At 41.2% G+C, this 27,275-nt stretch overlaps 1 protein-coding gene across 10 annotated transcripts in view; it reads left to right on the forward strand.

The window, feature by feature from the left end:
- LOC118387819 (mitogen-activated protein kinase 10) overlaps positions 1 to 27,275 on the forward strand; it is an 84,842-nt gene that overhangs the window by 23,360 nt on the left and 34,207 nt on the right. For 7 of the 10 annotated variants that reach the window (XM_035776563.2, XM_035776558.2, XM_035776560.2 and 4 more), the window contains exons 3-8: positions 7,560 to 7,729; positions 11,084 to 11,213; positions 11,590 to 11,648; positions 13,579 to 13,717; positions 13,868 to 14,033; positions 15,925 to 15,996. In XM_035776563.2, the coding sequence (XP_035632456.1) occupies positions 7,608 to 7,729; positions 11,084 to 11,213; positions 11,590 to 11,648; positions 13,579 to 13,717; positions 13,868 to 14,033; positions 15,925 to 15,996 (688 nt within the window). In that variant the 5' untranslated portion in view covers positions 7,560 to 7,607. The remainder of the gene's footprint in view (positions 1 to 7,559; positions 7,730 to 11,083; positions 11,214 to 11,589; positions 11,649 to 13,578; positions 13,718 to 13,867; positions 14,034 to 15,924; positions 15,997 to 27,275) is intronic. The other 3 variants (XM_035776559.2, XM_035776561.2, XM_035776568.2) reach the window with 1 other exon arrangement.

Here is a 27,275-nt window from a genome sequence, read left to right on the forward strand (position 1 = left end):
AGGTATGGGAGTTTTTCAAAATTGGATATGTTTTCGAATTCTTTGTGGATCTGTGTGATCTGGGGGAAATATGTCTCTCTAATATGGTCATACATTGGGCAGGAGGTTAGGAAGTGCAGCTCAGTTTCCACCTCATTTTGTGGGCAGTGAGCACATAGCCTGTCTTCTCTTGAGAGCCATGTCTGCCTACGGCGGCCTTTCTCAATAGCAAGGCTATGCTCACTGAGTCTGTACATAGTCAAAGCTTTCCTTAATTTTGGGTCAGTCACAGTGGTCAGGTATTCTGCCGCTGTGTACTCTCTGTGTAGGGCCAAATAGCATTCTAGTTTGCTCTGTTTTTTGTTAATTCTTTCCAATGTGTTAAGTAATTATCTTTTTGTTTTCTCATGATTTGGTTGGGTCTAATTGTGCTGTTGTCCTGGGGCTCTGTAGGGTATGTTTGTGTTTGTGAACAGAGCCCCAGGACCAGTTTGCTTAGGGGACTCTTCTCCAGGTTCATCTCTCTGTTTGTGATGGCTTTGTTATGGAAGGTTTGTGAATCGCTTCCTTTTAGGTGGTTGTAGAATTTAATGGCTCTTTTCTGGATTTTGATAATTAGTGGGTATCGGCCTAATTCTGCTCTGCATGCATTATTTGGTGTTTTACGTTGTACACGGAGGATATTTTTGCAGAATTCTGCGTGCAGAGTCTCAATTTGGTGTTTGTCCCATTTTGTGAAGTCTTGGTTGGTGAGCGGACCCCAGACCTCACAACCATAAAGGGCAATGGGCTCTATGACTGATTCAAGTATTTTTAGCCAAATCCTAATTGGTATGTTGAAATTTATGTTTCTTTTGATGGCATAGAATGCCCTTCTTGCCTTGTCTCTCAGATCGTTCACACCTTTGTGGAAGTTACCTGTGGCGCTGATGTTTAGGCCAAGGTATGTATAGTTTTTGTGTGCTCTAGGGCAACAGTGTCGAGATGGAATTTGTATTTGTGGTCCTGGTGACTCAACCTTTTTTGGAACACCATTATTTTGGTCTTACTGAGATTTACTGTCAGGGCCCAGGTCTGACAGAATCTGTGCATAAGATCTAGGTGCTGCTGTAGGCCCTCCTTGGTTGGTGACAGAAGCACCAGATCATCAGCAAACAGCAGACATTTGATTTCGGATTCTAGCAGGGGGAGGCCGGGTGCTGCAGACTTTTCTAGTGCCCGCGCCAGTTCGTTGATATATATGTTGAAGAGGGTGGGGCTTAAGCTGCATCCCTGTCTAACCCCACGACCCTGTGTGAAGAAATGTGTGTGTTTTTTGCCAAATTTATAATGTCATATGTTTTACCCCCAACACCACTTTCCATCAGTTTGTATAGCAGACCCTCATGCCAAATTGAGTCGAAGGCTTTTTTGAAATCAACAAAGCATGAGAAGACTTTGCCTTTGTTTTGGTTTGTTTGGTTGTCAATTAAGGTGTGCAGGGTGAATACATGGTCTGTTGTACGGTAATTTGGTAAAAAGCCAATTTGACATTTGCTCAGTACATTGTTTTCATTGAGGAAATGTACGAGTCTGCTGTTAATAATAATGCAGAGGATTTTCCCAAGGTTACTGTTGACACATATTCCACGGTAGTTATTGGGGTCAAATTTGTCTCCACTTTTGTGGATTGGGGTGATCAGTCCTTGGTTCCAAATATTGGGGAAGATGCCAGAGCTAAGTATGATGTTAAAGAGTTTTAGTATAGCCAATTGGAATTTGTTGTCTGTATATTTGATCATTTCATTGAGGATACCATCGACACCACAGGCCTTTTTGGGTTGGAGGGTTTTTATTTTGTCCTGTAACTCATTCAATGTAATTGGAGAATCCAGTGGGTTCTGGTAGTCTTTAATAGTTGATTCTAAGATCTGTAGTTGATCATGTATATGTTTTTGTTCTTTGTTATAGAACCAAAAAGATTGGAGAAGTGGTTTATCCATACATCTCCATTTTGGATAGATAATTCTTCGTGTTGTTGTTTGTTTAGTGTTTTCCAATTTTCCCAGAAGTGGTTAGAGTCTATGGATTCTTCAATTGCATTGAGCTGATTTCTGACATGCTGTTCCTTCTTTTTCCGTAGTGTGTTTCTGTATTGTTTTAGTGATTCACCATAGTGAAGGCGTAGACTCAGGTTTTCCGGGTCTCTATGTTTTTGGTTGGACAGGTTTCTCAATTTCTTTCTTAGATTTTTGCATTCCTCATCAAACCATTTGTCATTATTGTTCATTTTCTTCGGTTTTCTATTTGAGATTTTTAGATTTGATAGGGAAGCTGAGAGGTCAAATATACTGTTAAGATTTTCTACTGCCAAGTTTACACCTTCACTATTACAGTGGAACGTTTTACCCAGGAAATTGTCTAAAAGGGATTGAATTTGTTGTTGCCTAATTGTTTTTTGGTAGGTTTCCAAACTGCATTCCTTCCACCTATAGCATTTCTTAATGTTACTCAGTTCCTTTGGCTTTGATGCCTCGTGGTTGAGTATTGCTCTGTTTAAGTAGACTGTGATTTTGCTGTGGTCTGATAGGGGTGTTAGTGGACTGACTGTGAACGCTCTGAGAGATTCTGGGTTGAGGTCAGTCTCTCTCTCTCTCTCTCTCTCTCTCTCTCTCTCTCTCTCTCTCTCTGAATCTCTCTCTCTCTCTCTCTCTCTGAATCTCTCTCTCTCTCTCTGAATCTCTCTCTGAATCTCTCTCTCTCTCTCTCTCTCTGAATCTCTCTCTGAATCTCTCTCTGAATCTCTCTCTCTCTCTCTCTCTCTCTGAATCTCTCTCTCTCTGAATCTCTCTGAATCTCTCTGAATCTCTCTCTGAATCTCTCTCTCTCTCTCTGAATCTCTCTTTCTCTCTCTCTCTCTCTCTCTCTCTCTCTGAATCTCTCTCTCTCTGAATCTCTCTCTCTCTCTCTCTCTCTCTCTCTCTCTCTCTGAATCTCTCTCTCTCTCTCTCTCTGATCTCTCTCTCTCTGAATCTCTCTCTCTCTCTCTGAATCTCTCTCTCCCTCTCTCTCATATGAGAATAACTAAAACTTGTATTACTTGTGCAGTCATTGTATCCCCCCCCAATTACAGTCCTACTGATAATCTAAAATCATAGCCTACATGTTTAGGTTTGTGCTCTTAAGTTCTACCTGAAGCTTGTCTAAAATGTTATCGGTAGACAAGCAGGTAGACGGTTGCTATGTGCGCTGTGCGCACCCTTGTGAGGGGACACTGCAGCGAGAGAGTGAGAGTCGCGCCTGATGCGTGGATTCTCCTTCAACTCATTCCTGCTTGCTATATTATCGCTGGTCAAGTTGACTATTCACGGCAGGCCAAAGCAACCCTCAGGCCACCGGGAAATGTCCCGGGGGCCCCGACGGCCAGTCCGCCACTGCCAGCTGCAATTGATGTGGTGAAAATCACATTGTAGGATTTTTTATTAATTTATTTGCAAATTATGGTGGAAAATAAGTATTTGGTCAATAACAAAAGTTTATCTCAATAAAAAAACTTTGTTATATACCCTTTGTTGGCAATGACAGAGGTCAAACGTTTTCTGTAAGTCTTCACAAGGTTTTCACACACTGGTATTTTGGCCCATTCCTCCATGCAGATCTCCTCTAGAGCAGTGATGTTTTGGGGCTGTTGCTGGGCAACACGGACTTTCAACTCCCTCCAAAGATTTTCTATGGGGTAGAGATCTGGAGACTGGCTAGGCCACTCCAGGACCTTGAAATGCTTCTTACGAAGCCACTCCTTCGTTGCCCGGGCGGTGTGTTTGGGATCATTGTCATGCTGATAGACCCAGCCACGTTTCATCTTCAATGCCCTTGCTGATGGAAGGAGGTTTTCACTGTATGTGTGTGCCGGGTCAGCGGCTGGACTACACCGGCCACTGGGATCACATGGAGTTTTAATGCAGACCTACACCGTAGACATACCCACAGCACCATGTTGCATCCCTATCCTGTCCGGTTTATGCTGCCTGCTGGTTATGTCTCCCTGCTAGTTATGTATGATGATACGCCCACTCTCATGCAAGTCCTTTGCCCACAGAATACTGTACTGTATGTTTTGTTTTCATGGTTGTCTGTGAATGTCCATGCAGAAAAAGGATTGAGGAAATGGAGGGAATAAGAATGTCTTAATATAAATTCAGGAAAGTAGTGCCAACAACAGCAGTCAGTTGTACAGTGCTTTCAGAAAATATTCATACCCTTTATTCCATATTTTGTTGTGTAACAGCCTGAATTCAAAATGGATGAAATAAAAAAAAATCTCACCCATCTACACACAATACCACGTAATGACAAAGTTTAAACATGTTTTTAGAAAACTTTGCAAATGTATTTAAAGTGAAATACAGAAATATCTAATATCTTTACACAAGTAATCACAACCCTGAGTTGATGTTAGAATTGCCTTTGTCTTTCTGGGTAAATGCCTAAGAGCTTTGCACACCTGGATTGTACACTATTTGCACATGATTCTTAAATCTTCAAGCTCTGTCAAATTGGTTGTTGTTCATTGCTAGACATCCATTTTCAGGTCTTGCCATAGATTTTCAAACTGTAACTCGGCATCTTCGAGTGTCTGGTGGAAAACTGAAACAGGTTTTTTTCTATGATTTTGCCTGTGCTCCATATTTAGTATTTTTTTTAATCCTGAAAAACTCCGCAGTCCTTGACAATTACAGGCATACACATAACATGATGAAACCACCTTATGCTTGAAAATATGGAGAGCGGTACGCAGTGATGTTATGTTTTGGGCAAATCCAAATCACTTTGTATTCAGGACAAAAAGTGAATTGCTTTGCTACATTTCTTGCCATATTATTTTAGTGCCTTGTGGCAAACAGGATGCATGTTTTGGAATATTTGTATTCTGTACAGGCTTCCTTCTTTTCATTTTGTCAATTAGGCTAGTATTGTGGAGTAAATACAATGTTGTTGGTCCATCCTAAATGTTCTCCTATTACAGCCATTAAACTCTGTAACTGTTTTAGTCACCATGGTGAAATCCCTAAGCGGTTTCCTTTCTCTCCGGTGACTGACTTAGGAGCGGCGTCTGTTTTTTTGTAGTGACTGGGTGTATTGATACAACAACCAAAATATTTAATAAATTTACCATGCTCAAAGGGATATTCAATGTGTGCCCATCTACCAATAGGTGCCCTTCTTTGCGAGGCATTGGAAAACCTCCCTGGATTTTGTGGTTGAATCTGTGTTTGAAATTCAATGCTTAACTGAGGGTCCTTACAGATAATTGTATGAGTGAGGTAGAGAGATGAGGTAGTCATAAAAAAATCTGATTAAACACAATTATTGCACACAGAGTGAGTCCATGCAACTTATTATCTATAGTTGAAGTCGAAAGTTTACATACACTTATGTTGGAGTCATTAAAACTTGTTTTTTAACCACTCCACAAATTTCTTGTTGAACAAACTATAGTTTTGACAAGTCGGTTAGGGCATATACTTTGCATGACACAAGTCATTTTTCCAACAATTGTTTACAGACAGATTGTTTCACTGAAAATTCACTGTATCACAATTCCAGTGGGTCAGAAGTTTAGATACACTAAGTTGACTGTGCCGTTAAACAGCTTGGAAAATTCCAGAAAATTATGTCATGGCTTCTGATAGGCTAATTGACATAATTTGAGTCAATTGGAGGAGTACCTGTGGATGTATTTCAAGGCCTACCTTCAAACTCAGTGCCTCTGCTTGACGTCATGGGAAAATCAAAAGAAATCAGCCAAGACCGCAGAAAAAAATTGTAGACCTCCACAAGTTTGGTTCATCCTTGGGAGCAATTTCCAAATGCCTGAAGGTACCACATTCAAGTATAAACACCATGGAACCACGCAGCCGCCATACCGCTCAGGAAGGAGATGCGTTCTGTCTCCTAGAGATGAATGTACTTTGGTGTGAAAAGTGCAAATCAATCTCAGAACAACAGCAAAGGACCTTGTGAAGATGCTGGAGGAATCAGGTACAAAAGTATCTATATCTACAGTAAAATGAGTTCTATATCGACATAACCTGAAAGGCCGCTCAGCAAGGAAGAAGCCACTGCTCCAAAACCGCTATAAAAAAAGCCAGACAACAGTTTGCAACTGCACATGAGGTCAAAGATCGTACTTTTTGGAGAAATGTCCTCTGGTCTGATGAAACAAAAATATAACTGTATTATATACACTACTTGACCAAAAGTATGTGGACACCTGCTCTTTCAACATCTCATTCCAAATTCATGGGCATTCATATGGAGTTGTTCCCCCTTTGCTGCTATAACAGCCTCCATTCTTCTGGGAAGGCTTTCCACTAGATGTTGGGACACTGCTGCGGGGACTTGCTTCCATTCAGTCACAAGAGCATTAGCGAGGTCGGGCACTGATGTTGGGCGATTAGGCCTGGCTCGCAGTCGGCATTCCAATTCATCCCAAAGATGTTCAATGGGGTTGAGGTCAGGGCTCTGTGCAGGCCATTCAAGTTCTTCCACACTGTTCGAGACAAACCGTTTCTGTATGGACCTCGCTTTGGGCACGGGGGCCTTACCCAAACTGTTGCCACAAAGTTGCATCATTAAGATTTCCCTTCACTTGAGCTAAAGGGCTTAGCCTGCACCATGAAAAACAGTCCCAGACCATTATTCCTCCTCCATCAAACTTTATAGTTGACACTATGCATTCGGGCAGGTAGTATTCTTGCATCCGCCAATCCCAGATTCATCCGTCGGACTGTCAGATGGTGAAGCGTGATTCATCACGCCAGAGGACGCGTTTCCACTGCTCCAGAGTCCAATGGTGGCGAGCTTTACACCACTCCAGCCGACACATGGCATTGCACATGGTGATCTTAGGCTTGTGTGCGGCTACATGTTCATGGAAACCCATTCCATGATGCTCCCGACAAACAGTTATTGTGCTGCGTTGCTTCCAGATGCAGTTTGGAACTCGGTTGTGAATGTTGCAACCGAGGACAGGCGATTTTTACATGCTTCAGCACACGGCGGAAACGTTCCGTGAGCTTGTGCGGCCTACCACTTTGCGGCTGAGCAAAACAGCACAATAATATAACTTACAGTTGACTGGGGTAGCAGGGCAGAAATTTGATGAACTGACTTGTTGGAAAGGTGGCATCCACATTGAAAGTCAGTGAGCTCGTCAGTAAGGCCAATGTTTGACCAAGGAGATTGCATGGCTGTGTGCTCGATTTAAAAAAAAAAAAAAAAAATTTTTTTTTTTTTTTTACACCTGTCAGCAATGGGTGTGGCTGAAATAGCAGAATCCACTAATTTACTTTTGTATATATAGTGTATTTGTTGTATTTTTTGAAACTGCACTGTCGGTTAGGGGCTCGTAAGTAAGCATTTCACTGTGTTGTATTCGGCGCGTGTGACTAATAACATTTGAATTGGATTTGAATGAACGAATAAACGCACAATGGACGAACAAATTGCTTAAATGTAATAATTCAACTGGTGGTAGAGCCAGTCAGAGAGGTGAAAGTGACATCACTGACCTTTGTTTGTTTGTTTGTTTACTGCAGGGTTTTGGTAAACAATTGGATGTGTCATACATTGGCAAGCATTACAACATGAGCAAATGCAAAGTGGACAACCAGTTCTACAGTGTGGAAGTAGGAGATTCCACCTTCACAGTTCTCAAACGTTACCAGAATCTAAAATCCATCGGTTCTGGGGCTCAGGGAATCGTCTGGTGAGTACTGGAATCCTCATTTTACACTCTTTATAGTGTAGTGAATGAAAATGTACATTATAGTGGCAAAACCAACTGTATACCTTAATATTTGGTTGATGTATAATGTGTTAGTAGATAGAGTTGTGTGGCTGTATGGTCATTGCATTATGATCTTTGCAAAGATTTATACTGTGTATCAAGGTGGCACGTGTATTTGTATATGTGTTTGTACAGTATGTATGAGATTAAAACCTTGAGTTTGATTAATGAAGAGTTGTAGAAAAATACCAAATTGATTATTAAAGCTGCAAGCAGCAATGCTGGGGTTCAAGCTGTGGGCCCACTGTACCACCATCAGGACAAATAGGGCACATCACCCCAGGATGAACTACTTCTGTCATTTTACCATGCTTGCCAAATATCAGAACTCAACATCAAACCGATCATGCAATATGCGATTGATGTATTTTGGACCATTTGTATTGATGTTGACTACTTTAAACGTCTTCTTCTCCAGAACCGCTTAACTGATCAGTACCAAATTTGGTACATAACATCCATGTACCCATGCTTTTGAATGCAGGACTGTAGCTCAAACTATATGAGCCAATGAGCTTGCATTAATGTTTTTTCTCGTCCATCAAGGGCCACCATGCAGCCAAACTGAACCATACTTTTATTTATTTTTTAAATGTATTTCACCTTTATTTAACCAGGTAGGTTAGTTGAGAACAAGTTCTCATTTACAACTGCGACCTGGCCAAGATAAAGCAAAGCAGTTCGACACATATATGGACTTTTTCTACTGTATTATTGACTATGTTTGTTTATTCCATGACTGTGTGCACATGGAATAAACAAACATAGTCAATAATACAGTAGAAAAAGTCTATATACAGTGTGTGCAAATGAGGTAGGATAAGGGAAGAAAGGCAATAAATAGGCCATGGTGGCGAAGTAATTACAATATAGCAATTAAACACTGGAATGGTAGATGTGCAGAAGATGAATGTGCAAGTAGAGGTACTGGGGTGCAAGGGAGCAAGATTAATACATACATACAGTATGGGGATGAGGTAGTTGGATAGGCTATTTAAAAATGGGCTATGTACAGGTGCAGTGACCTGTGAGCTGCTCTGACAGCTGGTGCTTAACTTCTCTAGGATAGGGGGCAGCATTTTGAATTTTGAATGAAAAGCATGCCCAAATTCAACTGTCTGCTACTCATCCCCAGAAGATAAGATATTCATATTATTATGTATGTATATAGATACATATATTTACCCCCAAAATATATGGTTGATTGGAAATGATGCAGACAATTACATTGATGGAAGCAACAATCTATCCACAATATTAAAGCAGATTTCTTTCTTTTTGGGAGGGGGGGGGATTTGTTTTTAATACTTTTTTGGTTACTACATTATTCCTTATGCGTTATTGCATAGTTTCGATGTCTTCACTATTATTTTACAAGGTAAAACATAGTAAAAATAAAGAAACATGCTTGAAAGGGTACTCTATATTACGTTACAGCCTTATTCTAAACAGGATTTAATTGTTTTTTTTTCTCATAAATCTACACACAATACCCCATAATGACAAAGCTAAAACAGGTTTTAGACATTTTGCAATTGTATAAAAAAATATACAACTGAAATATCACATTTTACATAAGTATTCAGACCCATTACTCAGTCCTGTGTTGACGCACGTTTGGCAGCGATTACAGCCTCGAGTCTTCTTGGGTATAAGCTTGGCACACCTGTATTTGAAGAGTTTCTCCCATTCTTCTCTGCAGATCCTCTCAAGCTTTGTCAGGTTGGATGGGGGTCTTTGCTGCACAGCTATTTTCAGATCTCTCCAAATATGTTAGATCGGGTTCAAGTCCGGGCTCTGACTGGGCCACTCAAGGACATTCAGAGACTTGTCCCGAAGCCACTCCTGCGTTGTCTTGGCTGTGTGCTTAGTGTCGTTGTCCTGTTGGAAGGTGAACCTTCACTCCAGTCTGAGGTCCTGTGCTCTCTGGAGCAGGTTTTCATCAAGGATCCCTCTGTATTTTGCTCTGTTCATCTGTCCCTCGATCCCGACTAGTCTCCCAGTCCCTGCCGCTGAAAACATCCCCGCAGCATGAGACTGCCACCACCATGCTTCACCGTAGGGATGGTGCCAGCTTTCCTCCAGAAGTGAAGCTTGGCATTCAGGCCAAAGAGTTCAATATTGGTTTCATCAGACCAGAGAATCTTGTTTCTCATGGTCTGAGAGTCTTTAGGTGTGCCTTTTTGCTAACTCTAAGTGTGCTGTCATGTGCCTTTTACTGAGGAGTAAAGGAAGGACAACCTTTATGGCCACTACCATAAAGGTCTGATTGGTGGAGTGCTGCAAAAAAGATGGTTGTCCTTGTGGAAAGTTCTCCCATCTCCACAGAGGAACTCTGTAGAACCATTGGGTTGCAACCATTGGGTTGCACCTGAGCTCAATTTAGAGTCTCTCATAGCGAAGGCCCTGATGTAAGTAAGGTATTTCTGTTTTTTATTATCAAAAATTTCTGTTTTCGCTTTGTCATTATGGGATATTGTGTCTAGATTGCTGAGGATTTTGTTTAATCCATTGTAGAGTAGGGCTGTAACGTAACAAAATGTGTGAAAAGTCAAGGGGTCTGAATACATTCCGAAGGCACTTTATATAGTGCACTACTATTGACCAGGGCCCCAAAGGATATGTCTACACTGGTGGTTCTGGTGGATTTTCTCTGGCATCAGAAGTCTGCATTAAAGTCAATCTACAGGTATTCCCTATGTAATTCTAATATCAGCACAAATGGCTTTAGATGGTTACACCCTCGCCTGGTCCCACATCTGTTTGTGCTGTTTGGCATGACAACTACCATAGAAGTTGGCTATACAGCAGAACCAGATCAGGGACCAGGCTAGTTAATAATATAATAATAATAATAATATATGCCATTTAGCAGACGCTTTTTATCCAAAGCGACTTACAGTCATGTGTGCATACATTCTACATTCTACATATGGGTGGTCCCGGGAATCGAACCCACTACCCTGGCGTTACAAGCGCCATGCTCTACCAACTGAGCTACAGAAGGACCATAGTTTACAATCATGGTCAGAACAGACAGAAAGGCCCTGGAAGAGCCCAGGACCACCGATCTTGATCAATAGCAAACCCTTCAATCTTTCACAGGACTTCACTTATCATTCTCATTTGTCTGTCATGTGCTGTCTCTGACTCACTTCCTGTTTTGTCATATAGAAACTTAATGACTAGAATGGACAAAAAAAACACGGCAGTAAGTTGACTGGTACATTCCTGTGGTTCTAATTCATTGTTTTTGTCCTGTGTTTTCTGCAGTGCCGGGTACGATGCAGTCCTCGACAGAAACGTGGCCATCAAGAAGCTCAGCAGACCCTTTCAGAACCAGACCCATGCCAAGAGGGCATACAGGGAACTGGTGCTCATGAAATGTGTCAATCACAAAAATGTGAGATGTCTCTATGGTTAAACAAATAACAAGATGATAGTCTAGCTGGTGTTTTGTGGTCTTTTATTGGCCGATTCTGTGGTGCTGATAGAGTGAGTCCCCTCCCCATAAAGTGAGTATGTGACCAGAATACATTTCTTGCCTGCCTGGGGCAATGTGTATGATGGGATATAATCCTCCATGGATATAATCCTCACAGAGCAGATGTCTGTCTGTCTGCCTGTCTCTCTCTCTCTCTCTCTTGTGTCCCTATATCCAGTTTTCAATATGGCAAAAGAAATCAGCAATGTGCTGTTATTGTTGTTACTGTAGATGGACTTGGTTAACCTGATACTGAATGTTGACCCAGGTTTTTTCTGTTGTCTTTCTTTTTCAGATCATCAGTTTATTAAATGTTTTCACACCACAGAAATCACTAGAAGACTTTCAGGATGTGTAAGTACAGTAAACAATATTCAGAGGAAAAAAGAATAATCGTGAGATTATATTTACTTTATGTAGGACAATTACATTTCTAGTTTCATCAGACTTATGTCTGATTTCAGATGAGCAAGATTATATTATGTACGTTCAAGACTCTTGTTAAATTATTCTCAGTCTGAGAAAATAACCACTAAGAGTGATGTCAGTGAAAGTGATATTAGTGTAGTATAATTTGAAGCCTCAGGCTCTGTCTTTTTGTACTGGATGATTCATGAATGTGTAGATTGCTGATACTACAGTGAATGGAAGGAAGCATGCTTGTCAGTGCAAGGTAGTGCAAGGAATGGTGTGTCTCTGAGGAATGGAGTTTGTTTTCAATCCAAAACAGCAAAAAAATTAAACAAAGTATGTGCTTGAAATTAAAAATGTATTACAGCAATTTAAATAAGTATGGTCTTTTCTATGTACAGTAAAAAAAAATGTTTTACTTATTATGGGCACCCTCCCACCTGGCCAACATCTGGTGAAATTGCAGAGCGCGAAATTCAAAAATACCAAATTAAAATATTTAACATTCTTGAAAATGCATGTGTTATACATCAAAATAAAGCTTAACGTCTTGTTAATCCAGCCGTTGTGTCAGATTTCAAAAAGGCTTTATGGTGAAAGCAAACCATGCGATTATCTGAGGACAGCGCCCCGCATACAAAGACATGAAAATCATATTTCAACCAGGCAGGTGCTCCACAAAAGTCAGAAATAGCGACATAATTAATGCCTTACCGTTGAAGATCTTCTTCTGTTGCCACTCCAAAATGTCCCAGAAACATCACAAATGGTCCTTTTGTTCTATAATGTCCTTCTTTATGTCCAGTTCACGCGCACCAAAACAGTAGAGTCCACCTGGAGTGACACTTACAATGAATAGGACTACCTCTTCATTTTTCAAAAAAACATAGTCTTTAGAAATTGTTCTGTGGACATCTAGTGGAAGCCATAGGAACTGCAACCAGGTTCCTAATAATAAGGGTATCCCATAGAAAACAATTGGAAAATCCTATGACCTCAATTTTTCCCCCCTGGATGGTTTGTCCTCTGGGTTTTGCCTGCCATATCTGTTCTGTTTTCTATCCAAATCTACCAATTATATGCTTATCCTAGCTTCTGGGCCTGAGAAACAGGCAGTGTACTTTGGGCACACTTTTCATCCGGAGGTGAAAATACTGCCCCCTACCCAAGAGATGTTTTAAGTATGTACATGTTTGAGAAAGAGTATGTAGATTCCCATTGATGTTCTGCAGTGTGGTGTCCATTGTGTTGAGAATAGATGTAAAGGAGGAATAAAGGAGGAAGGAGAGAAGAAATGTGGTAGGGATTAGAGTGGGAATCATACGTTTTTTTATTTAACCTTTATTTAACGAGGCAAGTCATTCAAGAACACATTTTTATTTACAATGACGGCCTACCCCGGCCGAACCCTAACCTGGACGACGCTGGGCTAATTGTGCGCCGCCCTATGGGACTCCCAATCACTGCCGGTTGTGATACAGCCTGGAATCAAAACGGGGTCTGTAGTGACACCTCTAGCACTGAGATGCAGTGCCTTAGACCACTGTGCCACTCGGGAGCCCACATTAGAGTAGGGCCTCTTGGGTTGAAGCATCTCATCTCTTTTATTAGACCTCTGTTCCAGTGAACGTTATTATAACAGTTATGCCGAAGTGTAGGCTATTAGATCCTCTCCTTGTGTTACCCTGTCTCTCTTGTGTTGAGGGTTTTCTGAAGCAAAGATGACAGTGACATTCTGGAGATTATTTTACTACAGCCATATTCTCCATTGAACATGCTTTTTAGTCTTAATCTGTGTCCAGAAAGCCAGTCTCAGCCTCAGTGCATTACCAGTTATGAAAACATATTATAACTGTATGTATCACCATCCCAGGTACCTGGTGATGGAGCTGATGGATGCCAACCTATGCCAGGTGATTCAGATGGAGCTAGACCATGAGAGAATGTCCTACCTGCTCTACCAGATGCTGTGTGGCATCAAACACCTGCACTCAGCTGGAATTATACACAGGGTGAGAAGACCTGTGTGTGAGTGCGTGTGCCTTTACGTGTACTGTACGCATGTGTGTGTGGCATCAAACACTTGCACTCCGCTGGCATCATACACATGGTGAGACGTCCTCCAACCTAGAAATAGAATTAATCAAATTTTCCGTCTGAAGGACCTGAAACCTAGCAATATAGTGGTGAAGTCTGATTGTACACTGAAGATCCTGGACTTTGGCCTGGCAAGGACTGCAGGCACCAGCTTCATGATGACTCCGTACGTGGTGACACGGTACTACAGAGCTCCAGAGGTCATCCTGGGCATGGGGTACAAAGATAACGGTAAGACAGGTTTGAAAATGTGTTCCGGTGTTCTAACACTGTAAAATGCTACTGGTTGAGTGTGTTCTAATACTGTAACACACCTCTGCTGGGCGCATTCTAACATTGTAACATGCACTTGCACTAACAGCCAGGGTTGGGGTCAAGTGTGTGCCTTGAACACCTAATTTTATGCACTGTGTTTCGAATCCAAGTACCCTTTTGGAAATTAGATAAAGGTACTTCCGGTAGCTAACTCTAGCCTCCATTGAATGGATTGAGTAAATGAATGTGTAAATAAACCTTTATAGCTCTGTATTTAACTGGTGACCTTGGTGATTACTGAATAGTTGTATGGTTCACAGCATACCACCCTGCATCCCATTCCTGGCTTGCCTCTGAAGCTAAACAGGGTTGGTACTGGTCGATCTCTGGATGGGAGATTAGATTCTGCTGGAAGGGGTTTTGGAGGGCCAGTAGAAGGAACTCCTTCCTCTGTTTAAAAAAATGCTGCAGTGATTGGGGACATTGCCCTGTGTAGGGTGCTGTCTTTTGGATGGGATGTTAAATGAGAGTCATGACTCTCTGTGGTCACTAAAGATCCCATGGCACTTATCGTAAGGGTGTTAACCCTGGTGTCCTGCCGAATTTCCCAATCTGGCCACCTAATCATCCCCAGCTTCCAATTGGCTTATTCATCCTCTCCCCTGTAACTATTTCCCATGTTGTAACTATTTCCCAGGTCGTTGCTGTAAATGAGAATATGTTCTTAGTCAACTTACCTGGGTAAATATAAAATTAGACTAGACATAGGCAGAGAGAGCAGACCATGGATTTCCTGCCACCAGCAAAGCCCCTGGAGACTCTACCTGCTTCTCTTTATTAGTGGAATAGTCATTTGTCTGCATGCTACCTCTCTTCTCTGACACTAATTATTTCTCAGTCTGAATAATCAACCGCCACATTCAAATTACTTTGTTTCCGATAGCTCTCTACCAACAAGGGTTCTTTCTTAATTCCTCATTCCTCGATTCCTTGCACCCTCTATCATCTCCTCACCTCATTCTCAAAACGCATCGGAGGAGAACTTGAAGGTCCAAGGGGAGGGACTGTTACTGTAATTTAATTATTCCAATATGTTTTCATTAATTGAATTCCCTTAATCTATTTTAATGAGAATTTGTAAGATTCTTGTTTGCATAAAATAGACGGAGACCAGACTTATCAATAATAGGTAACAGAATTTATTCTCAGAGCGCGTTACCACGAGCAAGAGTTTATATACAATAACATGACATCATTTCGTTGCTTCTAGAATGAAGCCCCTCCTCCCGACCTATAATTAAGTGAGTTTAAAAGTTCATTCTAACTCACTAACACATTCACAGGTCACACAACATAACTGAATTATCTCTTGAACCCTCACCATTATCGATCACCACTTAGCTGACAGCTCTAATTAACAGAAAACCTAGGAATGCACTCACTGCCTTATCTAAAACACCCCAGAGCTAAGTTTCGTCGGTTCAACCATAGGGTCGTTAACCTATCTGCTTACTTTATCCACAACCCATTCTTCCCCTGCCTAGTTGAAATGGTGTTCATTAACTTTAATTACTCCTTGTCCGTGTCACATAATCCCTTCTTATGAACTCATATTGTTAAACAGATATAATAAAACAGAGTATAAATTTACTTAGTTGCAGTTCTATTTAAAATTAGAATATTGTTTAGTCATTTATTCATAATATTCCGAACAGGGACCTTGAATCTTCACCTCTAATAAGTTTTGAGAAAGAAGAGAGGAGAAAGGATGCAAGGGATCGAGGATAAAGGAACTGAGAAAGAGCCTACATTTTCTTTTCTAATGCTAACCTCTGACTTATCTCTCACTCTCTCTTTGTACCTGCAGTGGATATATGGTCGGTGGGGTGCATTATGGGAGAAATGGTGCGTCACAAAATCCTGTTCCCTGGCCGTGACTGTATCCTTATTCAGATAATGTAAATAATGGCCGTTGAGCTAGTTCAAAGAATAAGGTTGCCATTTTACCCCTCGCAAAGACAGCTGTGAACACTCCGTATCATTTTTAATAAACGGGAGCTGCGATAAAGTACGACCTCACAGAAATTGTTCAAAAAAAGTTACATAAATCGCACTGCATATTATAATTTCACTCATTCCGTATATTTACATTGTGTTAGCTTACAGGGAAGGTGTCTTTGTCGTTCTCGGAGTGCGCTGCCACGTTACCACGAGCAACAGTTTATATACAATAACATGACGTCTTGTTTCAACAAGAGTTGTGCATGTCGTGTTTTGCAATTTGACACTGCATGACCAAAAGTATGTGGACACCTGCTCGTCGAACATCTCCATTAATATGGAGTTGGTCCCCTCTTTGCTGCTATAAAAGCCACCATTCTTTTGGGAAGGCTCCACTAATTGTTGTAACATTGCTGCAGGGACTTGCTTCCATTCAGCCACAAATGCATTAGTGAGGTCGGGCACTGATGTTGGGTGATTAGGCCTGGCTCGCAGTCGGTGTTCCAATTCATCCCAAAGGTGTTCAATGGGATTGAGTTTAGGGCTCTGTGCAGGCCAGTCAAGTTCTTCCACACCGATCTCGACAAACCATTTCTGTATGGACCTCGCTTTGTGCACAGGGGCATTGTCGTGCTTCTAAACCTGCATTGCTTGCTGTTTGGGGTTTTAGGCTGGGTTTCTGTACAGCACTTTGAGATATCAGCTGATGTACGAAGGACTATATAAATACATTTGATTTGATTTGTCATGCTGAAACAGCAAAGGGCCTTTCCTAAACTGTTGCCACAAAGTTGGAAGCACAGAATTGTCTAGATTGTCATTGTATGCTGTAGTGCTAAGATTTCCCAACACTGGAACTAAGGGGCCTAGCCTGAACCATGAAAAACAGCCCTAGACCATTATTCCTCCTCCACCAAAATGTACAGTTGGCATTAGGGCAGGTAGCGTTCTCCTGGCATCCGACAAAATCATATTTGTCCGTCAGACTGCCAGATGACGCGTGATTCATCACTCCAAAGAACGCGTTTCCACTGCTTTGTACTTCAATGGCGGCAAGCTTTGGAACTCGGTAGTGAGTGATGCAACCGAGGACAGATTTTTACGTGCTATGTGCTTCAGCACTTGGTGGTACCATTCTTTGAGCTTGTGTGCTTGAGTTGTTGTTGCTCCTTGATGTTTTCAATTCACAATAACAGCACTTACAGTTGACCGGGGCAGCTCTATCAGGCCAGAAATGAACTTTTTGGACAAACTAACTTGTTGGAAAGGTGGCATCCTATGACGGCGCCACATTGAAAGTCACTGAGCTCTTCAGTAAGGCCATTCTACTGCCAATGTTTGTCTATGGAGATTGCATGGCTGTGTGCTCGATTTTATACACCTGTCAGCAACGGGTGTGGCTGAAATAGCCAAATCCACTCATTTGAAGGTGTGTCCACATATGTTTTTGTATATATAGGGTATGAACAGTTAGATTACGGAAGTTATTTGTATCACAAAAAATACATATTCATTGCATGCTGTGCACTCTTTCTATTGATACAACATTTAGAAAAATAAACAGACAAATCTATTTATTTTTATATTATTACCATGAGCTCTATTTTAACAAACCTAAGGGTTTAGACTAGGGTGGCTTGGAGTCTGACAATTTTTAGGGCCTTCTTCTGACACAGCCTGGTATAGAGATCCTGGATGGCAGGAAGCTTGGCCCCAGTTATGTACTGGGCCGTACGCACTACCCTTTTAGTGCCTTGCGGTCGGAGGCAGAGCAGTTGACATACCAGGGAATGATGCAACCAGTCAGGATGCTCTCGATGGTGCAGCTGGAGAACCTTTTTAGGATCTTAGGACCCATGCTAAATATTTTCAGTCTCCTGAATAGGTTTTGTCATGCCCTCTTCACGACTGTCTTGATGTGCTTGGACCATGTTAGTTTGTTGGTGATGTGGACACCAAGGAACTTGAAACTCTCAACCTGCTCCACTATTCCCGCGATTTGACTGTTATGTCCAACAGACGAAAGTGGAAGATCCATTTTGTTAACAAAATCACAAAGGAAAAACAATAAATTACAAAGGAAGGGAAAAACTATTTTTTTAAAACAATAAATTGCAAAGGAAAAATAATAATAACTTAATGTGCCTAAACAGATTCCCTACAGTGACTGACAACTTTCATTCAATGGGCATAAATAGTCCAAACCTTTCACAGAAGCTGCATGGACAAATATAATGCCAAATATAAAGAAAAAAATGTAATGTCTGTTGACTGTTTTGCTGCTGGTGATATTTTAATGAAACATTAGCATATAATCATTGATCAGGCTACTCCGCTGGCAAAATCGATGCCATAACCAATTGAGTTACAGCTAAGAACAGGTTTTGGTATGTCACCAGTAGCGCTGCTTGAAATTTGCACATTGGTGCACGTTTTTAAGGACACAACTAAATGATTTCCACCCCTCCCTCCTCGGCACAAGTAAGCTGATATAAGACAAGTAAATTACCAACCCTGGCGCCTGGCTTTGACAAGTCAAAATTGCCAAAGAGCGTGCGTTAATGGCAGCCGAAAATAGAGCTCTATGACTCTGACTCCCTGAAGGTGAATCAAATCAATACGTGGCCTGTACTCCTCTGTTAGGTACAATGGTTTCCACGTAGCTCTATTGTCTCTAACCAATCTTGCTACTGTACTGGCTGGCTTCATAACACCTCTAATAGCTCAAATAATATATTTAATAATATTATATCACCATTTCAATAATTCACCATAAATTCAGTAACCCCTAAAAAAATACTTTTTTTTTTCTCCAAGTCCTGTTTATATAAATGAATTACTTGAAGTATGTGATGACAAAGCCATGGATCCATCATGGAATGACTAATTATATTTCTATGGGAATCCATCCTGTATTTAACCTATTTTATTTCGGCACCCCTTTGGCAGAATGCGACATCCCTCACTCTGAATATTTATTGGAATATTTCTGGCAGCGTGTGCGTCTGCCTGGAGTGTGTTGTGGGGTCAGACACCGTACACCATGCCCCCCAGGTTACATATCCCAGCATGGCAGGGATGGTCCCCTGGAGCTAATGGGAGAGCAACATGCATGCCGATAATTAGCAATAATTAGCATTCTAGCTTTGAGGGTGTGTGTGTGTGTGTATGTGCGTGCGTGTGTGCGTGCATCTATCAGGGCGTATGCCAGGACAAAACAAGGATATTTGTTGGCTCTTAGACAATCAGTCATAAGTAATAATCAATCATAAATATTAATTTATTCACCAACAGTGAATTGAGTTGAGCCCCTTCAGAAACCTGTATTCATGCTGAAATCCAGAATGCACTATAAGGGCCAATATGTCATCATCCTAACATGATAGTCAATGCCAATCAAGACGCCAGCAGAGTGAAATCTGGAAGTTACAAGAACCTACAGTCCTCTTCTGCATGATTTGTGCTTTAAGAAAAGCCCAGCAAGGACAGTGTGGCGTTACTCACATACTCTTGCTAGATCAATTGCTACAAATCCTCAAATCATGACGTTAGTGGTCTTCAGGTCAAGAAAGTCTGCGCTTCAGAAAGATGAATTTCGGACTTTGAATTCCGAGTTGGATGATCGTTTCGAAAACATAATTCCCAGTTCCCAGTTGTCTTAAACACTCTGCAGATGTCGGAGATTTCCCAGTTCCCAGTTGTTTTGAACACGGCATTAGTCTCAGCAAAGGGAGAGAGAGAGCAGCAGAGGTTCCGCCTCTCACGGTCCCTGCTCTCTCCTTCCTTTCCTCTGGTGAGACTGACCAGACAGAGGGGAGGACACCGTCTTCCACCTGGAGAAACTCGAGTTGCACCGCATCTGCCTCGTGCAAAAATTCATGTTGTTCCTATGACCAGAGAAAGTAAAATATTCATCAATATTAAAATAGACAAGACAAGCTGCTAATAATAAAAATGCACGGTTATCGATTACACTTGGCTACTCATTCATTGCAGCGCGAGCGGAAGTAGGGAGAAGCGTGTTTTATGTTTGTAATAATGATGAATAAAAACAGTGTTCACGGGAGCACGTGATGCGGCGGAGCTGAGCAAACGTTGACAAACCGAGCTCTTAGAATAACTTTTATTTTTTACTTAAATAACAACGTTGAAACAATATTCTAACATCGGCTGATAAATTGTCAAGTACTTACCTTCCCAAAGAGCCATGGACCCCCGACCGAGAGGCAAGAAGGACGACCAAAACGTTGTTGATTCCCAAGACAACGATAACGCTACAGCTAGCAAGATTAGCATTAGCCCTCATAACTCAGACAACAGTTCCAGACTGTTGCTCCCAGCAGCCTCTTGCGAGCCTGCCGACATGCTGGCTACTCTCCTCCGGGAAATTCAGGATGGTAACAAAGGTCGTTCTATGAAAATTGATAAGAAATCGGCTGAACTCCATTCTTCCATTGACGACCTGAAATCCTCCATGAATGATCTCCTTTTGAGAACGACTGAGGCAGAGTTGCGCATTAGCACAGTTGAAGATACCATCGCTCGACATGACCAAGTCTTGATACAACTGCAAAAGGACAATGCCTACCTCAAAAACGAGGTAGATCAGATGGAGAACTAGAGTAGTAATCCGTGTGGTGCGATTGAAAGAGGACAGCGAGGGCCGTGACCCAGTCCGTTTCTTCACTCAATTGATCCCAGAGGTCCTATGCATAATCAACTTCACCAAGCCGCTGGAAATCGTACTCGCCCACAGAACATCAGTGCCGAAACCCCGGCCAGATGAGCCCCCACGGGCCGTCCTGATCAGGTTCCTCCGTTTCCAAGACAGAGAGAAGATACTGCAACTCGCAAGAGCCAAAGGGGACATCACCATCGATGGGAAGAGGGTCAGCCTTTTCCCGGATATGAGCGCGGACCTCGCCAGACGCCGCAAGCAGTTCAGACCTGCCGCCAAAGCACTGAAGGAGAAGAACATCACCGGCTACCTCATCCCCCCTGCGCGGATGAAAGTTCAGTACAAAGGCCGAAGCCATCTCTTCAAGACACCGGGAGAAGTGCACACTTTTCTCAAAGAACTGAGCGACGTCTGAGCCAGGACGGCCTCTCTGGGGGATAAAATGCAGTTTGTTTGTTTTCAACTAACCGTATCTTCCCGGGGTGAGTTCTATTACATTTACAGGAGAGTATATTTTGGTTTAGTCCATATCCACTGGGCGAAGCAAATAAGTGGGCTTAGGCCCACTGCTTTCCCCCTCATTTATGTTAATCTTTCGAAAAGAGACTCAAGCAGTCCTTACCGTGGGCAGTAAATATTCAACCATAAATATCTATTCACAACGTTTGTTTTCAACTTAGAGAGCTCGCAGGTTTTAGTTTACGCCAAGGTTTAGCTAGTAAGAGCAAGATGGAAAGCGAGCAGCAACGTATCTCTACAAGTGTATTCATGTTTGATTGTTGGGATTGGTGTTTTAGTCTGACAATCGGGGTGGGTGGTATTTTTCTTATTTTTTTCTTACTTTTTTCTATGTTTATTGTTTCCTTCCTAAAGAGACACATAGGTCACTTCTGTGTTCAAACCAAAGTTGAAACATTTCCTAATTATCTACAAATGATAGATTTCCATTCAATTACATATTTGAAACCCAATTTATGCTTAATCCACTAAAATATGTCACATTCAATGTAAAAGATCTTAACTTCTTGCGTTGAGCCATCCCGGATCCGGGATCGTGACTACAGCCTCAAGCCCATTACCATAACGCAACGTTAACTATTCATGAAAATCGCAAATTAAATTAAATCAATATGCTAGCTCTCAAGCTTAGCCTTTTGTTAACAACACTGTCATCTCAGATTTTCAAAAATATGCTTCTCAACAAGCATTTGTGTAACAGTATTGATAGCTAGCGTAGCATTTAGCGTTAGCATTCAGCAGGCAACATTTTCACAAAAAACAGAAAAGCATTCAAATAAAATCAATTACCTTTGAAGAACTTCAGATGTTTTCAATGAGGAGACTCTCAGTTAGATAGCAAATGTTCAGTTTTTCCTGAAAGATTATTTGTTTAGGACAAATCGCTCCATTTTCTGCGTCACGTTTATCTACGAAAAAAAACCTGTATCCAGGATTGTGTAAATCTATCCGCAAGCTCATTAGCATAACGCAACGTTAACTATTCATGAAAATCGCAAATTAAATGAAATCAATCTATTTGCTCTCAAGCTTATTAGCCTTTTGTTAACAACACTGTCGTCTCAGATTTTCAAAATATGCTTCTCAACCATAGCAAAACAAGCATTTGTGTAACAGTATTGATAGCCTAGCATAGGATTATGCCTGGCATTCAGCATGCAACATTTTCACAAAAAAAACAGAAAAGCATTCAAATAAAATAATTTACCTTTGAAGAACTTCAGATGTTTTCAATGAGGAGACTCTCAGTTAGATAGCAAATGTTCAGTTTTTACAAAAAGATTATTTGTGTTGACAAATCGCTCCGTTTTCTTCATCACGTTTGGGTAAGAAAAAAAACGAAAATTAAGTCATTAAAACACAAACTTTTTTTCCAAATTAACTCCATAATATCGACAGAAACATGGCAAACGATGTTTAAAATCAATCCTCAAGGTGTTTTTCACATATCTATCGATGATAAATCCTTCGTGGCAGTTGCCTTTGTCTTCTGAAGAAATGGAACGCGCATGGACCTAGAGATTACGCAATAATTTCGACATAGTACACCAGGCGGACACCTGGTAAATGTCTCTTATGGTCAATCTTCCAATGATATGCCTACAAATACGTCACAATGCTGCAGACACCTTGGAGAAACGACAGAAAGGGCAGGCTCATTCCTGGCGCATTCACAGCCATATAAGGAGACATTGGAACACAGCGCCTTCAGAATCTGGGGCATTTCCTGTATGAAACTTCATCTTGGTTTTGCCTGTAGCATTAGTTCTGGGGCACTCACAGATAATATCTTTGCAGTTTTAGAAACGTCAGAGTTTTTTCTTTCCAAAGCTGTCAATTACATGCATAGTCAAGCATCTTTTCGTGACAAAATATCTTGTTTAAAACGGGAACGTTTTTTTTATCCAAAAATGAAGAGCGCCCCCTATCTCGAAGAAGTTAACAGCCCAATTAAAAGGAAAAGAGTCTATACATACCTTAAGAAATTAAAGGCTGACATTGTGTTTTTACAAGAAACACATCTTACAGCCAGTGAACACAAGAAATTGAAGAGGGAATGGGTAGGACAAGTTGTTGCATCCTCTTTTAACTCCAAAGCAAGAGGAACTGCAATTTTGATAAGTAAACACATCCCCTTCTGCGTCAACATCCCTCTGTTAGGTTTGTTTTGGTGCAGGGGCATATGTTTTCAGAGTCTTGGACCCTATTGAATATTTATGCTCCTAACTTCGATGACCATATGTTTATTCAGAATGTCTTCATTCAGGTCACTCAAGCACCATCAGGATAGCTACTGGTTGGAGGAGATTTAAATTTTTGGTTAGATACAGTTCTTGATAGGTCCTCTGATAAACCCTCACTTATTACCAAAGCCGGCAAGCTCACCATGTCATTCATGAAAGATCTCAATTTACTAGAGATCTGTAGACAGTTGCACCCACAGGATAGGGACGACTATTTTTATTCACACCCACACAAGACACATACATTTACATTACATTTACATTTAAGTCATTTAGCAGACGCTCTTATCCAGAGCGACTTACAAATTGGTGCATTCACCTTATGACATCCAGTGGAACAGCCACTTTACAATAGTGCATCTAAATCTTTTAAGGGGGGTGAGAAGGATTACTTTATCCTATCCTAGGTATTCCTAAAAGAGGTGGGGTTTCAGGTGTCTCCGGAAGGTGGTGATTGACTCCGCTGTCCTGGCGTCGTGAAGGAGTTTGTTCCACCATTGGGGGGCCAGAGCAGCGAACAGTTTTGACTGGGCTGAGCGGGAACTGTACTTCCTCAGTGGTAGGGAGGCGAGCAGGCCAGAGGTGGATGAACGCAGTACCCTTGTTTGGGTGTAGGGCCTGATCAGAGCCTGGAGGTACTGAGATATTTCTACCAATGGGATTACTTCCTCCTCTTCCCTCTTTATAGGGGGAACAGACAAGGTTGCCCAATTAGCCCCCACCTCTTTGCCCTCGCCATCGAACCGTTGGCTGAGGCTATTAGAACGTGCCCTGACATACATGGCTTTGAGGTGGGCCCCCATACCTATAAATTATCACTCTTTGCGGACGACCTTATCTTATTTCTAACAAACCCAGAACACTCCCTCTCTCACTTGCAGATCCCACTACAGTGTTATAGTTCTTTCTCTGGATATAAGGTCAATTTTGATAAAAGTGAAATCTTACCGTTGTCTGTCTTTGACCATCATACCATCAAGCACAAGTTTCCTTTTAGATGGTCGCCTATGGGCCTCACATATTTGGGCATAATGGTGGATGGTAATCTGAACAACCTTTATAAACTCAATCTGGCCAGTTTGTTGCAAAAGGTGGAGGGTGACCTTTGTAAATGGATGGACCTACCTCTCAATCTACTGGGTAGAATCAATGTAATTAAAATGAATGTCCTGCCCAGATTTCTATATCTGTTTCAATCTCTCCCTATCCCTGCTCCCGCAGCATTTTTCCCTCTCTCGACAAGCTGACCAGATGGTTTATCTGGCACGGAAAAACCCCTAGGGTTAGCCTGGATAAACTGACCCTTGATTACAGTCATAGGGGAGACGCTAGCGTCTCAACTGGCCAATTTCCAGGGGAAATGCAGAGCGCCAGATTCAAATAAAATTCTATAAAATTCAAACTTTCATTAAATCACACGTGTAAGATACTCAATTAAAGCTACACTCAATTAAAGCTACAATCCAGCCAACATGTCAGATTTTTAAAATGCCTTTTTTGCGAAAGCATATGAAGCTATTATCTGATAGCCTGCAGCCATCCTCACCAGCAGTAAACAAAGGGGCTAGCGTAGCAGACGCTACACAAAACACTGAAATAAAATATTAAATATGCATTACCTTTGACAAGCTTCTTTTGTTGGCACTCCAATATGTCCCATAAACATCACAATTGGTCCTTTTGTACGATTAATTCCGTCCATATATATCGAAAATGTAAATTTTATAAAGCGAGTTTGATCCATAAAAAAACAGCTTAGAAAAATGCAACGTCACTACAAAATATTTCAAAAGTTGCCTATAAACTTTGCCAAAATATTTCAAACTACTTTTGTAATACAACGTTAGGTATTTTTAAACGTTAATAATCGATCAAATTGTAGACGGGGCAATCTGTATTCAACACATGAACGAAAAGAAAAAGCTCTGCTCCCCACATCTTGTGCAACTCACAAATGTATCCCCTGTTCCAAGTTGGCCTACTTCCTGTTAAGACAAAGAAATAACTTCAGCCATATTCCAAACACTGGCGACATCGTGTGGAAGCGGTAGGAACTGTTCCTATTAAATTTCCAATGGCAAAGACAATTTAGGGAAGAGAGATGGGAAAAAAATTAAAATAATTCTGAACAGTTAGCCCTCAGGGTTTTGCCTGCTACATAAGTTGTGTTATACTAACAGACATGATTCAAACATTTCTAGAAACTTCAGATTGTTTTCTATCCAAATCTATGAAGAATATGCATATTGTATATTCTAGGCATGAGTAGCAGGAAGTTGAAATTGGGCACGCTATTTATCCAAAGGTGAAAAATCTGCCCCCTAGCTTTAAAAGGTTAAACCTCCCCAATTTTAGAATGTACTACTGGGCTGCACAGTCTAGGTTTCTGGCTCAGAGGTTTGACAATGGTCCCTCTCCCTCATGGTTGAACATTGAAAAGCTTGAGGTAAATGATGACACTGGGGCAGAATTGTTTTACAAATGGGACAGAAATTGTATAAAAACCATCACAGACGACCCTTTAATCATACATTCTGTCCTGGCATGGTGCAAATTGCATGAGCTGTTCGGATGAGGGGGATTTCTTTCCCCTAAAACCCCTTTATGGAACAATAGATTGATTCCTATTTTTTTCCAGAATAGTAACTTTAGACCATGGTCTGATAAGGGGATCACTCTTCTGGAACATTGTTACGAGGAGGGAGTTCTTATGTCTTTTGATAAGCTGAAACAGAAATACCGCTTGCCTAACAGGGACTTCTTGAGCTACCTACAACTACGAAACTTTATTAGGGTGACTCTCAAGGGACAATGGAACCTACCTAAGATGTCACCTATTGAACAACTCTGCCACGCAGACCAACCACTGTTCAAGACAATTTCCTGTGTATATGATGCTCTTATGTCAGGACTAACACTGCCTGAGCTAGATAAACCCCGACTTAGATGGGAAAAAGATCTGGGTATTGATCTTGATGAGGGTCTATGGAGTGACCTATGCAGGGATGGTGTTACATCCACATTGAACTCCAGATACAGACTGATCCAGTTTAATTTCCTCCATCAGCTCTATATCACCCCATCTAGACTGCACAAGTTCAACCCAGATATCTCCTCCCTATGTTTTAGATGTGGCTCAGATGAAGGAACATTCCTCCATTCCACTTGGCAGTGTTCAAAACTACACGGTTTCTGGCAGGGGCCATATCCTCAATTCACGGGGTTGCATTCCCTTTAGACCTGGAGGTCTGTCTACTGGGCAACTTTACTAACACCAATCTTAGGCAAAGCCATACTATAAAGCTAACAGAAATATTGCTAGCGATTGCCAAGAAATGTATTGCCTTGAAATGGAAATTGGATTCCTCCCTGCCAGTTGCAATGTGGCTATCGGAAGTTAATAGTTGTATCCCTTTGGAGAAAATCACTTACTGCTTGAGGAATAAGTTAATAAAGACATTTTACAGAATTTGGCAACCTTTTACTGACTATATGGAGAATCTCCCCCCACATCTCATTGATTGAATCTCTATATAATCCTCACATAATGTTTCACACGTAATGTATAATATGTAGCCTACGGCAAGTGATCCAATGTCTCATTATATATTTTTTTCCTTATTGTATGTTTGTATATATAATTATAATATATATTTTTTTTTTACACTCGTCTGTTACTGTCACTTTGTCCTATTGTTGTCTAATATCTTTTCACTTTTGTTTTGAATGTTCTTAATTGGAAAATGCAAAAATAAAATATATATATATAAAAAAGAA

Source organism: Oncorhynchus keta, unplaced genomic scaffold, assembly GCF_023373465.1.
Source record: "Oncorhynchus keta strain PuntledgeMale-10-30-2019 unplaced genomic scaffold, Oket_V2 Un_contig_20057_pilon_pilon, whole genome shotgun sequence".
In the NCBI taxonomy this organism is placed as follows: Eukaryota; Metazoa; Chordata; class Actinopteri; order Salmoniformes; family Salmonidae; genus Oncorhynchus; species Oncorhynchus keta.